General features: G+C 43.7%; 1 protein-coding gene across 1 annotated transcript in view; it reads right to left on the bottom strand.

The window, feature by feature from the left end:
• slc27a6 (solute carrier family 27 member 6) overlaps nucleotides 1-15,937 on the bottom strand; it is a 32,611-nt gene extending 16,674 nt beyond the window's left edge. The window contains exons 1-3 of the mRNA XM_041969338.1: nucleotides 15,351-15,937; nucleotides 8,593-8,802; nucleotides 6,248-6,406 (exon numbers count right to left, since the gene is read on the bottom strand). Of these exons, the coding sequence (XP_041825272.1) occupies nucleotides 6,248-6,406; nucleotides 8,593-8,802; nucleotides 15,351-15,837 (856 nt within the window). The 5' untranslated portion in view covers nucleotides 15,838-15,937. The remainder of the gene's footprint in view (nucleotides 1-6,247; nucleotides 6,407-8,592; nucleotides 8,803-15,350) is intronic.
• Between the last annotated feature and the right edge of the window lie 305 nt (nucleotides 15,938-16,242).

Here is a 16,242-nt window from a genome sequence, read left to right as displayed (position 1 = left end):
CGGAGAATTTTCTGAAGTGGAATACTTCACCCTGAACATGCACATACCCAAAGTATGAGCCATAGATGAGGAACAGATGCTCAACTTTACCTGGTCTGCCAGTGAAATTATGATGGATTATAATTAAAATATGTCCATATATCGTTTCATCGCTTCCACCAAACCCCTTCGTCAACACTGCCGCCATGATTCATCTATGAATGAATAGACTGCTTGTCTGTGTGTGCTGCGCGTCTGGTGGTGGGCGTGGCCAAGGTGCAGCAGCATTGCTGACTGACAGATTGCGCTCAGAGTAGGCAGCAATGGTGTGTATTTTTAATGTCAGACAATCAGCCCTGAACATTTTCGTCTCGTCAACGAAATCTCACAAACGTCTCGCCATGTTTTCGTCATCAGAGAGCCATTTTTAGCTCGTCACCGTCTCGTTATCGTCATGAAAAAAAAACATTCATCAACTACATAAATTCATCATCGTCATCATTGACGAAAACAACACTGGTCCAACCCCGACCCACTCGGACTAGATGAATATGGAACCTGGACTAGAAAGAGCCTGACACCTTTGGTCTAAAGGCTCAGATGTGTTCAAGGTTCTCAGTTCAGCATGTACACCTGTCAGGACATCGGCCACACCAAGGTGTGTTTGCTCAGTGTGTTGGGATGTTGCCAGGAACCATTCAAGGTCAGTGACCTTTGACCTTGTGTAACACATGGAACTGATGCAGAAACCTGTCTTTCTGAACCTGCCGCCTTTTCATCCTCATTCTATGACAGTAACATCACACTGGAGCTCTTTCTGCTGCTGAAATGCGACTGAGATCTGTTTGTCCTGCTTGTTGGGAAGGTGGAGGACATTGACCTGTCAACTTTGGAGACAGTTAGAGCTAAAGTACAAACCAGAATTTCCACAAATATTTTCCAGACCCGTGGTACTCTGAACGGTCTTTGACACTGATGATTGCATTAATGAAAAACAACATCTGCCAAAGTTCAGTCTATGACCATCATGGTTCTGATGATGATTCGTGGCTGTAGAAATGCTCATGTTAATTGATTCCTGTCGTTGCTATGCTACAAACACAGCATCCTAATGCATTCATAGCGATCTCTGGAGACTTCAACAAAGTCTCCCTCTCTGGAACATTACTAACTCCACCTCTAGCCTGTCTGTCTCAGGGGGACGAGGAGATCCCGACCCAATGAGGCAGATGTGGTTGCCGGGCTCTGGCTGTCCCCAGCACTAGTGTGCCCGGTGGAAGTGGACAGGTTCTGACCGAAGCTTTACTCCAAACACAAAGTCCAGCAGCATTAATGTCGTCACTGATGAGCTTCCAGAGATCAGAGCTGTGGTGTGGAATACAGGGATAGTTCTGTGGACACTTTATACATTAAAGATCTTTTAAAATGAACCGTTGCGCTGTTCTCATCTCCAAAGCTGCATTACATCCTCACAGATCCTTGCTCCCCTGTAAACCTTCCTGTCGGGAAGGGTGGTGTGGGCTGGTCCTCATACTGGGTGGGGGAGGCCAGGGGGGAGACTGGTTGCTTCCCACCTTGGCAAAATGATGGTGTCAGTCAGTGGTTTAGGCTAACCAACTTGTTAGTTGTCACACAGACCGGCCCTTTTTATCTGCTCCAGGGTCTAAGATCTGACTCGTTTGATATATTTTTATATTGAAAGATGTTTCTGGAACAGTTCTGGCTCACTAAAAGCCTCAGCACAGATAAGATCGCTGGTCAGGATGACAACGTGGAGCTAGAACTGATGTTTGGTGTGAAGTGAAATTAAATGTGTGAGAGGAGCATGATGCAGTCTGGCTGCAGTCCACCTGCATCGACGCCAACATGTTCGTACTTATAATAGATTCCAGGAGGTCCAGGAAGACTGAGCATGCTCCTCTCTGCATCCACGGAGAGGCAGTGGCACTTCACACCTGGTGAAGAAGCCAAGCAACAGCTCTTCTTCCTCAGGAAGGTGAAATGGACGGGACTCAGCTGCTGGTGAACTTCTACAGAGCTTCCATGGAGAGCATCCTGTGTCTCAGTGTCACGGTGCATAACGACAATAATGATCTTAATCTTGTAAGCATGGGTCAAAGTTTACGTGACATTTTCCCGTCACATTTGTTTCTATTAAATCTCAACTTTTTTCGGGGAGTGGCGTACAACACTTTCAGGCCCCATTTTGTGCTAATGCCACTTTTATAAATGAGACCCTTGTTTTGTTCTGGTTCTGGAGACTGATCTGGTTCTGGAGACTGATCTGGTTCTGGTTATGGGGTCTAATCTGGTTCTGGAGACTGATCTGGTTCTTGAGACTGATCTGGTTCTGGTTATGAGGTCTGATTTGGTTCTGGGGACTGATCTGGTTCTGGCGACTGGTCAGGTTCTGGGGACGGATCTGTTCTTGGGACTGATCTGTTCTAGGGACTGATCTTGTTCTGGGGATTGATCTGTTCTATGGACTGATCTGGTTCTGGGGACTGATATGGTTCAGGTTCTAGGGACTGACGTGGTTCTGGGGACTGATCTGTTCTAGGGACTGATATGGTTCAGGTTCTAGGGACTGACGTGGTTCTGGGGACTGATCTGTTCTAGGGACTGATCTGGTTCTGGGGACTGATATGGTTCTGGTTCTGGAGAATGATCTGGTTCTGGAGACTGGTAAGGATCTGGGGACTGATCTGGTTCTGGGGACTGATCTGCAGAGATTCCTCTGATTCCTGTTGAACTGCAGTAGGACTATCTTATAACGTTACCCTGACATCTTTCCTCCTCTCATAATATTTTCCATCCAGACTAAAGGATATGTTTCCTAAGGGACTGAGGAGGTCATGTTTGAATTTCTCCTGCCCACTCTGTACCAGTGCAGAGTCTGAAGGTTAAAAGTCTTCAGTACAGTTCAGCATGTACACCTGTCAGGACATCAGACTTACCAAGGTGTGTTTGCTCAGTTTTGTTGGGATGTTCCCTGCAACCAATCAAGGTCAGTGACCTTTGACCTATGGTAACACGTGGAACCGATGCAGAAACGTGCTTTTCTGAACCTGCTGCTTTTCATCCTCATTCTGTGACAGTAACATCACACAGGGGCTCTTTCTGCAGCTGAAGCTTCTCCTGAAATCAGGTTTTGTGAGATTAAAGTGAAGTCTGAAGTGTGGATCTTTGTATGATGTGGAAACTAAGCAGCAGTGATCTCAAACAATACTTAAATTGCCCATAAAAGCTTCCAGTGTTCCTGCTCTGGAGCCTCTAATTAAAGTGCTTGTTGAAGTGAAACAGCAGGTCCTCAGAGGGGTCACATAATTTGGCAGTTACTCTGTGGTCAGCAGGCTTGGTTTGCAGTCCCTGATTACAGCTTCCTCCTCCATATCTGACATGGACCTGAGCTCACAACTTACTGGACCCAGATAACAAATACACACACCTCCATATCAACAGCAAACACAAAAACACACCATCTAGATTGATTTTGTTCTCATTAAAAGAGTCAAACAGCAGCTGTGTGAATGCAGGATAGATGCTCTGCAGTGGAGAAACACAGCTGAAAACCTGCTGCTGAAGCCCGAACAGAAGAAGCTCAAACTGTAATTAAACACCTTCAATGTGTTAAGTTTTAATACATCTTTCTAAAAGACTGAAAGGTGTTGTTTCAGTTATTTTTGTTCCACCTGTATTTTATATGTAAACCACTAGCAGCTGGAGCTTCTAATCCCAGTATAAACCAGTCTGTAGCAGCTGAAGCATTTAATCCCAGTATAAACCAGTCTGTAGCAGCTGAAGCATTTAATCCCAGTATAAACCAGTCTGTAGCAGCTGAAGCATTTAATCCCAGTATAAACCAGTCTGTAGCAGCTGAAGCATTTAATCCCAGTATAAACCAGTCTGTAGCAGCTGGAGCTTTTAATCCCAGTATAAAACCAGCCTGTAGCAGCTGAAGCATTTAATCCCAGTATAAACCAGTCTGTAGCAGCTGGAGCTTTTAATCCCAGTAAAAACCAGTCTGTAGCAGCTGGAGCTTTTAATCCCAGTATAAACCAGTCTGTAGCAGCTGGAGCTTTTAATCTCAGTATAAACCAGTCTGTAGCAGCTGGAGCTTTTAATCCCAGTATAAACCAGTCTGTAGCAGCTGGAGCTTTTAATCCCAGTATAAACCAGTCTGTAGCAGCTGGAGCTTTTAATCTCAGTATAAACCAGTCTGTAGCAGCTGGAGCTTTTAATCCCAGTATAAACCAGTCTGTAGCAGCTGGAGCTTTTAATCTCAGTATAAACCAGTCTGTAGCAGCTGGAGCTTTTAATCCCAGTATAAACCAGTCTGTAGCAGCTGGAGCTTTTAATCTCAGTATAAACCAGTCTGTAGCAGCTGGAGCTTTTAATCCCAGTATAAACCAGTCTGTAGCAGCTGTCAGATTGTGAAGCAAAAATGATGTAAAATGAATGTATGAATAGATTTAGCAGCATAAAGGCCGACCAGAAGAAGGAAGCAGAACTTTGTAGAAATAACACACAGATCAACAGTGACCAAATCTTTTCATCTCATCGTTCTCTCAAGTCTTGGCTTTCAGGAGAAAAAATATTGTTATTGAAACAAACACACAACAGAAACTATTTCCATGTTTCCACTTTTTCCTCATTTCCAGTTATTCCTGCTACTATTTACCTGCTATCCTCACTAAACCAACTCCAGCTCAGCTGCTTTGTGGCGCCACCGTGCATCAGAAACGTCTTCTTGGCTTTATTCCAGCCATAGAGGAGCATTATTTTTCTTCTTTTCACACACACATAGAACTTTCTGCTCACTGGTTGATCTTTGGCTGCTCCTGATTGGACATTACCGTCAATCTAAGCTCTCTGATTGGTGGAAAGTCTGACAGGAAGTGGCTTCATCATCATGTCCAGGTCTAAATAGAGGTCTCTTAGCAAAATAGTAGTGATAGTGATGTTTTTATGATGAAATGTGATAAATAATGCTGTTATCATGGATCATTGTGGATTTACCAGATAGAGTCTCTGAATAAAACTACATTTAGTGGCTGGACTGTAAACCTTCCGGATGGGATAGAAATGCCTGGAAAACTTCCATAGATCACCTAAAGGGTTACTATCCATCACAGTTTACTCCACAGAGCAACACACCACTGCTCCTGAGACACTGATAGAAGTGATGGGGATCTGAGGTGCTGGAGATCTGGTGGAGTTTTACGATTAAACCCCCAAAATGTTGTTAATGGGGGAGGAAAGGAGCCCGACATTAATGGACTGACTGACTGTTGTGTTGTAATGAGAGCAGTTATATCAACAGCTTAAGTAAGTGACCTGCTCTCCACCTCGCAATGATCTCTGATGACCTCAACCACCGAGTCCTGCTGGAAGATGACCCTTTCTGGTTCTGAGGGAGGTTTCCCTTCCTGGTTCTGGTTCTGATGAAGGTTTCCCTTCTTTGTTCTGATCCAATCTGTTGGTTTTCTTAGCTAAGTCATTTTTTCTTTTTTTAATTGGTTAAATGAACACAGTTACTATAAATTGGACTACATTTAATGGATTTGTGTTAAGTTGATTATAACTAGACAACAATGAACTGGGTTAAAGTGAAGGGAAGCAGCACATGGGTGATGAGATTGTACTTTTTTTAACCAGTAATGTGTCTTTACGGGGTTTTAATTAACAAAAGAAAACAAAAGCTGCAGAACTTTTTATGTCAGCAGCTTAAAGACATGAGCTGATTATAGCCGGAAAAAACAGATGAAACTCCACGTTTGACCTGAGCATCTAAATTAAGGTTAGAATCAAATATTCCTCCCAGATTTCAGCAGTTTGGGTGATTTTATCTGAACGATGTATAAGACTAAAACAATTGAAGTAACAGACTTTGGGGACCAAACAGAACAAACTCTGATCTTTTATCAACGAACTACAGGAAATTATGGTCCATCCAGGATTTAATGTCAGAAAGACAAACTGGTAGACTCATAAAGCTGCTGGGATCTGTGGGTTTTATCAGCATGTCCAATGAATGTCCATGAATGTCATCAGCATAAAAATGGTTATTTCATTATAGTCCTGAATAAGTTGCATGAAAACAGAGAACCAGAGGGGAGCCGAGAGACTAAGGAGGTAAAATTAGTTAGAGAGACAGAAAAAATTTACAAAATTCATACCCCCAATCCTGATCTAGACACCTGTTTGGAAAGGTTTTGTTCCAGGATTAGCACATATAGTTGCAGTGCAGAGATATTCCCACGCCTACCTAGCTCGATGGTTCCTCCTATTCCGATCAGGGATGCTGCGCTGTGGTAGAGCGGCAGAGGGATGTAAATCACATCAGATTCAGTCGCTCCAAACGCCCAAAATCCTGCTGCTGCCTTCAGGCTCTGGAGGTGGGTGATGACTGCAGCCTTAGGGAGTCCTGGGAAAAATAACTACATTTAACCCTTTAATGCCTACTATAGTCTATCTGATTCATACAGTTTCTGAGGCCTACTGCATCACTTTAAAGTAGAAACTTTGCTTTAAAAAAAACTCTGTTGTATGCAATCTAACTGGTCTTCTGCCCCCTGGTGGATACCTTTTGCACTACAAAAGTTTGGGCGCATTACACAGTAATAAACAGACGATTTACAGTTATTTTTATTTTATTTTTTCAAAAGGCCTTTTTTTTAAAAAGATAAATTTCTGCATATTATTTCTTGGGTTAGACATGAAAGGATTAACCAGTTAATCAACCATCAGCCTGGTTGCCATCTCATCCGTGGTCATGTTCAGCCATGATGTTTACAGACAGATACCAAGTATACTGATATAAGAATATCATTCTTCAAAGAGATAAACTTTATTAACTTCTTCTGTCTGGGTTGAAATAGAGATGGGCATGCTGGTTAGTATGAGGGACGTTTTCTAAAAACTTACTGGTAAATCAAAGCTTCTGGGACATTATAAAGGAGAAGTTCAATATATATTTGATAACTAGTTAGTTAAGCTTCAGTGATGCTCTATAAGCTCAATGAACTTTATTCTTTACACAGCAGAGGAGATTTAGATGGAAATTATTTTACTTTTTGTTATTGGAGGTCAAGTTACAGTAAATATAATAAATGTATATTAAGAAAGAAAAATATGTGTAGTAAATTCCAGTTACAGTCAGACATTTAAATGGACCACCGTCCATTAAAAAGGGACATTGTGTAAGAATGACTTCCATGTAACGTTGGAATCATGTATGTGTCGAAAAGCCTCAACAACACCAATAAAAGCATGTTCATGAAGGCTCACTCAGGTGAGGAAGTTCGTGATTTCATAAATATTGCATCTCATGAAACTGTCTGTGTTTAGAAGGAAGAATGGTTCTCACAGGGGAAACGGATCTGGACAGGGAAACTGGCCTCAACACAGCACTGGCTTTCATTCCCAGTAAAACCAGCTCATAGAGCCTTCCCGCCGGCTTTCAGTCCCAGTAAAACCAGCTCATAGAGCCTTCCCGCCGGCTTTCAGTCCCAGTAAAACCAGCTCATAGAGCCTTCCCACCAGCTTTCAGTCCCAGTAAAACCAGCTCATAGAGCCTTCCCGCCGGCTTTCAGTCCCAGTAAAACCAGCTCATAGAGCCTTCCCACCAGCTTTCAGTCCCAGTAAAACCAGCTCATAGAGCCTTCCCGCCGGCTTTCAGTCCCAGTAAAACCAGCTCATAGAGCCTTCCTTTCAGCACTGTTGACTTACTTGTGGAGGAGAAAGCTGCAACTTAAGCAGCTCTTTTAAAATCTTTCTCCTTCTTCAGCTCCTTCTACCCGGGAAAGGCTAGCCCCATGTTTTTCCTTTATGTATTGTCTGGTCACGTTGCCTTTCAGTCCCTTTTCCGCTTTCTTGGCAATGAGGAAAAAAATGGCTACTGTGCTGCTGCTACATGTTTGTGAACGACAATTTAACAGATGTTCCCACTTGCCGGGGTAGTAATCCTCTCAATTATCTTCTCACTGTGCGCTGGCTCGCAGGGAAAACATGTAGCTGGTGCTATTTGTCCCTTGCCAGTAAACAACAGAAAATCTTACACAATGTCCCTTTAATATCCACTACAGGCCAATTTATGCTGGACGCAAAAGACAGACAGACAGTTCTGTCCGTCTCCTGCATATCGTAGATATTTTGGTCCGTTTTCAGGGAGCTATCCGTCGCTTGACGCAGAAGACGGAGCAATACCACCGGAAATCGTTGGGGCGGTGCTGAGCAGAACAGATGGGATGCAACCAGTTAAAGAAACAAACCAGAGAAGAAGAAGAGGATCATGAAGGGAAAAAAATCAGAAGAAGAATAAAGACGAGGACAACTGTAGAAATTGCGTGAGCTTTTAAATAAAACTATATGTGAGTGTTTAGCGTGTGTTGGGCGGTTGCAAACGACTTCATAGCGCGTTTGCTAAACGGGGTCTGGAACTGACGTCGGCTCGCAGGAGTGAACTCTGAACTCAGCACTGCCCTCTAGTGAAGGAACTGACTTAACAACCATGGCAACGTTAGAGGCGCATTAAGTATGAGGACGGCGACATATGATAATAGCTGAAACGTATGTCCCTATTTACACACGTAAGGACGGTTTTACACTCACCAGTTGTCCCAGAGGTGAAGATGTAGAGGGTAGGGGTCTTTAAGGAGGAGGTGGCTCGCAGCACAGGTGGAACAGGTTGGTCGGACGCTGCATCCAGCTTGTCCAACAGAGTGTGTACCTGTGTGTGTCCACTCTGGTCCTTCATGGTCCACACCTGAATGTTGTCCTCCAAAAGGCTGGTCAGAGTCCCATCCAGACTTTCCACAAAATCTGAGAGATGAAGACATACCAGCGGAGTTTGTTCAAAGTTTTCTTTTCTTTACTTCTATGATAAAGACAATCCATTCACAACACAAAGAAGGTCAGAGTCCACCCCGTGGAAATAAAAATAGAATCACATCATCTCATATTTTATCATCAGTAGAAGATCACCAACATCTCAGATGATGAAACAGACGTTTCACCATGTGATGGAAAATATGAGCTGATAGTGAATCTGATGCAGCAACACGTCTGGAAAAAGTTGGAACTGGAGCAACAAAAGGCTGGAAAAGTACCTGGTACCAACCAGAAACACCTGGAGGAGCATTTGACAACTAATCAGCTTAACTGGCAACATGACTGGTATAAAAGGAGCATTTCAGAGAGGCAGAGTCTCTCAGATGGAAAGAAGGACAGAGGTTCACCAATCTGAGACAAACTGGATCTAAAACTGTGGAACAATTTCAGAAAAATGTTCCTCTGACTTTGAAGATCCCACCATCTACAGTGTAGAATTTCATCAGAAGATTCAGAGAATCAGGAGGAATCCCTGTATGCATAGGACAAGGCTGGATGCTGGTGATCTTCTGCATTAAAAGCAGACATGATTCTCTACTGGAAACCACTGCATGGACTCAGGAAGACTTCCAGAAACCACTGTCTGTGAACACAGTTCACCCTGAAACCCACAAATGCAGGTTAAATTCATAGAGAACTGACCACAACACAGCAAGGATTAAATGTGGTGTTAAACACCACAATGAACTAATCCTACACAAAAACCGAATAAAACAACTGCATCATCACCACCTGCATTTTTATAACGTAGTTTCCAGAAAGAAGCCTCCCAGGTCCAGGTAGAGGACCTGGTCAGGGTCCAGCTAGAGGCCCGGTGTTACAATCTGTCCTGCCACTCCTCCATTCACTTCTCACCTCCCTCATCCTCCACACCTGTTCCTCATCCGCTCATCAGTGATCTAGTCAACCTGCCACACCTGTCTTCCTTTGTTCCCCAGTCCTTTATATACACCAGCACCACAGTCATTCCCTGTCGGACCTTAACCTACACACGTCATGGACTCATCCCTTCTCCATTCCATGTTTCCTGTCCCTCCTATCGACGCCTTCAGTTCAGTATCCGTAAGACCTCTTCCTGATATCCTGTCTTGTAAATAAAGAATGTTTAACCTGCCCTTGTCTCCAAGGAGTCCTGTGTGACACCCGGGTCCTGGTAGAGGACCTGGTCAGGGTCCAGCTAGAGGCCCGGGTCCTGGTAGAGGACCTGTAGCCTGTAGTCATCTGGTTTTTCTGAGAGTTCTATTATTTTGTTATGATGGCTTCAAAGGAGAGAAATAAAGATAACTTAAAGACCTAGAAGGGGTGTTGATGTGGTTTTACATATCAACAATTAATTAATGACTGATTATTTCTCTGTAATAATCATAGCAAGAGCATCCAGGACCGTGGCTTCCCTGCTGGGGTTTGGTGCAAACATCTCATGTACCGCATGAATCTCGCTGCCTCCTGTTCAAGCTGTCGTGATGAAGAGCTTCAGTTTTGTTTGCCATTTAGTTGCTTCTTTTCCAGAGACAAACCAAAAACTGATCGATGTGTGAACGTCGATGATGGGGTGTCCTGAGTTTTTCATGATAAAAACTATAATAGATAAAACTGTAAGGCATGTTTGTATTTAATTTATTGTTTATTAAATGAAACACCTGATCTTCCTCCAGGTGTGGTGGCTCCATTATTTCTGTCAGGTGGTGGAAATGAGTGTTTGCGTGGTCTGTGTGTGTGTGTGCGTTTTCTTTAGAAAATACCAGATAATGTAGAGGAAAAGGTGTCTGCAGGATTACTGTGTGTCCAGATTGTTTATGTTTTTGCCCTGTTAGACCTCAGTAATTTATCAGATTGTATTAGCGTCTTCGTCTCTCTCTCTCCGTCCAACACAGGTGTCTCTGTCCTCCATTTCCTGGAGCCTGTGACTGAAACATTCCTGCTATGCTGGCTCCACCAGTTCTGCTGCATCCACCAGCCTGGCCTCGTCCCACATCGTAGACTCTTGACACTGTTTTATCTGCTTCCCATCACAATGTGTTTGACTTTGTTTTGAATGGTGCATCAGATTCCGCAGATCTGAGCAGCACCTGAACTCACCACCAACCTTGAGCTCCATTTTCATGGTGGTCTGAGCTCTTCAATGAGACTCCTCTTCATCCTCACAGAAATGAAAGGAGCTTCAACATCCGGTCTGGGAAGATGGTTTGGAAAAGCTGTAGATAATGAACCAGCTCAGCTTCCTTATGAATAATAAATGCTTTCATTGAGTCTTCAGACCATGACGTGTACTCAGACTATTTTCTAAACTTACATAAATCTCTCAGCAGACCTCAGAAGGCAGATGGTTGACATTAATAACGGATGTAAACAACAACAAAGTCTGGTTTCATGTTTATTTTTTAAAATCAGATCTTGACTTTCCTTTGAGGTAGAAAATGGCTTTTTTCTGTCCTTGGTTATAACAGGTCATTTCCACTTCATCAGGTCCACCTTCTAGTACCGGGTTGGACCCCTCCAGAACTGCCATAATTCCTGATGTGATAGATGGAAGCAGATGGTATAAACCTTCCTCAGAGATTTTGCCCAATATTGACATGACAGAATCACACAGTTGCTGCACATCCATGAGGAGAATCCACCAGAAGATGCTCCACTGTGGTCATAAAGGGATGGACATGGTCAGCAACAATACTCAGGTAGGCTGTGCTGGTTAAACCAGGCCACGTTGGTATTAAGGAGCCCAAAGTGGGCCAAGAAAATATCACCCCCACCATTATCATCTTGTGGCGTGATCTCTTTTGTGTCTTACTTGACAGCAGCATGAGAGCCATTCAAAGGCAGCGGTATCTTCACCAACAAAGTTTAATGAATTTGCAGCCCATGAGTAGTAGCAAGCCAGGGAAACTTGGGATTTGGAAGGGAAAAATTGACAATGGAATTAGTTTCAAAGCTGAACGTCACAGCTGCAGTGTGGGAGCACTTTGTGTTTATGTACATGACCGCGTGAAGCACATAACCTGTCCGAGCCGGTGTGCCGCATTTGTTTTACAGTGCTGCCAACTCACACACTGGCCGTGAGACTCACAATTATTCCTCATTCTGATGCTCAGGTTGAACTTCAGCACGTTGTCTTCACCATGTCTCCATGACTACATGTGTTACACCAGCTCTGGAGTACTGATTGTCCACACCCTTTCCAGCCATGCACCAAAGCAATCACTTTCCGGATTACTAATCATCCACACCTGTATCCAATCTCCTCATCAGACTACTTATACTCCAGTGCCACACTCATTTCCTGTCTGACCCTGTCTTCTTCCCTTCCCGGCTCCATGTCTTCAGGATTATCTATCAACTAAACCAGGAGTGTCCAAAGTCGGTCCTCGAGGGCCGCTGTCCTTGGGTGGATTCGGTTCACCTTGGTGACAAGGCTTCTCTCTCAGAGATAATGCCACGTTCCGATGATTTTATTTAACAAATGGAATAAATTCACCTGTAAACTACTTAGCAGCTTATTACCTCTCACAGCAGCAGGTAAAGCAAAGACCGTGGGCTCTCACATTAGCAGCTAATGCTAAGACTGTGGGCTCCCACATTAACAGCTAATGCTAAGACCATGGGCTCTCATATTAACAGCTAATGCTAAGACCGTGGGCTCCCACATTAACAGCTAATGCTAAGACCGTGGGCTCTCACATTAGCAGCTAATGCTAAGACCATGGGCTCTCATATTAACAGCTAATGCTAAGACCATGGGCTCTCATATTAACAGCTAATGCTAAGACCATGGGCTCTCATATTAACAGCTAATGCTAAGACCATGGGCTCTCATATTAACAGCTAATGCTAAGACCGTGGGCTCTCATATTAACAGCTAATGCTAAGACCATGGGCTCTCATATTAACAGCTAATGCTAAGACCATGGGCTCTCATATTAACAGCTAATGCTAAGACCATGGGCTCCCACATTAACAGCTAATGCTAAGACCGTGGGCTCTCACATTAGCAGCTAATGCTAAGACCATGGGCTCTCATATTAACAGCTAATGCTAAGACATTGGGTTTTCACAATTACAGCTAACACTAAGATCATTCAACAAAAATGTTATGTTTTTAACGTAACAGGAAGTGACATCACTACACACATATGTACTCCAAAATAATTCCGATATGAACTGGTAAACATAGACAACAATCTTTGGAATATTGTATTTCAGAAGTGTATGACGACGTTTCAGATCAGATTATTACAGTAATCTGATTACTCCCTGAAATCTGATTTTGATGCTCATGTAAATGGACTCTGGGTTTTATAAAAAGATATCTGAGAATGTTTTAAATATTCCAGAAAAATTTGTGCTATGTAAATATCTATAAATGAATTGAATCAGGATGTTGTAAATCATAGTGACTCAATCAGGAAATTAGTGGTGATATCACACCGTCACACACCCCTGCAGCCTGTACGGTACATGATCTGCTTCGTCCTTTTTTACCTTCAGACTTCCATCCATATGAAGTTAGTGTCTGTGGATCTTTTTAACAGTACATGTAGTGAGTTGGTGGGAAATGTGTTTAAATCTTCTGCAGCTGCTATAAATGACCACATCTGACTTCTGATGACGTCACAGTGAAATAGTTTGATGCTTTTCTCTCCTACAGGAACGACATGTGAGCTGCTGCTGATTACATAAAAATAAAGAAAAATGTTCAGTGTTTTTACCCTGAAAAGTTTCAGATAGTCCTGCATCCTGGTCCAGCTGCAGGAGGGTTGTAATGAGGACAGTGTCCAGGACCAACATCACGCCTGTCATCCTGTCACATGTCTGCAGCGTGGTGAATCCTATTAACTGCACCAAGAGGAGTCTCTCAGTGAAACATGTCTCTCAAGCAGAAACTTGTTGGTTTTTGTTTCCTCAGCTCCTCAGCAGGCACAGAATCAACTTGACCTCTGCAGGGGTTTGGCTTCCTTATAAAACCTAATAAGTGGCAGGTTGGGTAGCTGAGGATGACGATCTCAGTCAGAGAAGCTTCTTCAGGCTGGACTTAAAGAAGGAAAACATTCAGCAGCTCTCTGAAAAGAAAACACTGGAAGGATCCAGAAGTTTAACAATGAAGCCAATGACACCAGGAAGAATTCGGATCCCCCTGGCCTTCAAATGCAGTCAGTTTGTCACATTCTCACCAACGTCCAGTCTCCAGTGTTGATGTTTATCAGGATTAAATAAACCAACGGTTGTTTTCAACTCAACTAGTTTTATCCGAATTTTGGAATAACTGAAATCTACAAACGCAGGTTATAGGTCCATCATGCAGAGAAGAAGCCAGATGTGAACAGGATCCAGAACCAGCTTCTTCCGTCTCCTCTGGACCAAAGCTCATTTAAAATGTTCTGAGGCAAAGTGGAAACCTGGGTGAAGATGTGAACTAGTTTGTGGAAAGCATGGATGGCGTGTCCTGCAGACTAAAGAGGAGAGGGAGCATCCAGCTTGTTATCAGTGGACAGGTGAAAAGCTGCATCTCTGATGGGATGGGGCTGCATTAGTGCCTGTGGCGTGGGCAGCTTCCACATCTGTGAAGCTCCATCAATGCTGAAAAGTACATGGAGGTTTTAGAGCAACATCTGCTCCATCCAGACAACGTCTCTTTCAGGGAAGGCCTTGCAGATTTCAGCAAGACGATGCTGAACCACATCCTGCATCCATCACAGCAGCATGGCTTCACAGGAGAAGAGTCCGGCTGCTGAACTGGCCTGCCTGCAGTCCAGACCTTTCACCAATACACAACATCTGGAGCATCATGGAAGCAGAAATCCAGCAACCAAGGTCCAGGACTGTAGAGCAGCTAGAATCCTGCATCAGACCAGAATGGGACAACATTCCTCTCCTAAAACTCCAGCAACTGGTCTCCTCACTTCCCAGATGTTTCCAGACATGTTAGAAGAAGAGGGGATGCTACACCATGCTGAACACCACCCTGGAACTAGTTTTTCCAGACGTGTTGCTGCCATCAGATTTACTATCAGCTCATATTTTCCATCACATGTAAAATGTCTCAGTTTCATCATCTGAGATTATGTTTATCTTGTACTGGGACCCGAGTGTGTTGGAGCTGGTGTTAAGGACAGTAAACAAGACATCATAAACAAACTAAATTAAAATATTTCATTTCTCATATTTGACTTTTTGTCTCTGTGTTATTAAACATGAATACATCTAGAAGTGACAGCTGGTGATATCTGCAGCTCAGATGTGAGTAGCTTTAGATAAAAGCGTCTGCTAAATGACTGTAGAATAGAACAGTTTAAGGAACAGAACTTTGTTTAAAGTTTGAACAAAGCGACAGATTAATCCTCTTATTTCATTATTAATGCATCATTGTGTAAATAAATATTAAACTTTAATATTTATTCATTTATTATATTTATATTAATTTTTCATTTACTCCAACGCCGTGTTTCGTCAGAAGAAACCTGACTGTATGATAAAGTCTTTACCTGAACCGACTATGACCGTTTTGGCTCCGCAGCAGCGGAAACAGTGGAGCAGGGATTTGGATCTGATGTTGGTGTTGAGAAAAGCCACCGAACAGCCGACCTTCACCAACCCGAACCAAACGCAGAGGAAGTCGGGCTCGTTGCTCATGAGCAAGGCAACACAGTCTCCTTTCTTCAAGCCCACTTTGTGGAGGAAAACATCGGCCAGTCTGTTGCTGCGTCGATCCACGTCCCGGTAGGTGTGGACGGTTCCGTCATAGATGACGAACGGCTTGTCTGGGATGCGCTGCGCCTGCTCCACGAACCGGTCCAGGACCGTGCACACGCTGGATGTCACTTTGAAGAGTTCCAGCTTCACTCCGTACCGGATCACCTTCAGCAGGAAAAGCAGGTCCCTCCAGAAGTACGGGAAGCAGAGTTTCTGAAGAACGTGAGCGGAGAAAAACCCCGCGACCAGAGCGGAGAGCCATCCCAGAGACAGCGACATGTCTGCGGCTGGAAGTGGCGGGAGGACACGGTGGACAGCCAGAGACCGGAGAAGATGTTCAGTGATCGAACCACCGCATGCTCCCTGTCATAACACCGACTCCCTGCGTGATGTAAGTCCACTCCACGGACGTCAAGTCAGACTGCAGCAACCTGAACACGAGACACCACCCTGTCACAATAAAAGCCTGCGGACCTGTTTCTGATTCTGGATCTGGATCCGCTTTACCACCGTTACTTAGCTAAAGTTAGCAGCTGCCGTAGCTATAGCAGCAAATCTGTTTCATCAGCGTTTCAATCTGCACAGTTTTTGCAGTGAAAGTCTAGAAATTTCAGTATCCGAATAAAACTCTTCTAATCTTTAATCACTTATTTTTTATTGCTCTTTTTCAGTGTTTGAAATTTC

The sequence above is a fragment of the Melanotaenia boesemani genome, chromosome 19, assembly GCF_017639745.1.
Source record: "Melanotaenia boesemani isolate fMelBoe1 chromosome 19, fMelBoe1.pri, whole genome shotgun sequence".
Classification (NCBI taxonomy): Eukaryota; Metazoa; Chordata; class Actinopteri; order Atheriniformes; family Melanotaeniidae; genus Melanotaenia; species Melanotaenia boesemani.
Note: the sequence above shows the minus strand (reverse complement) of the source record. Positions and strands in the feature narration are given on the sequence as shown.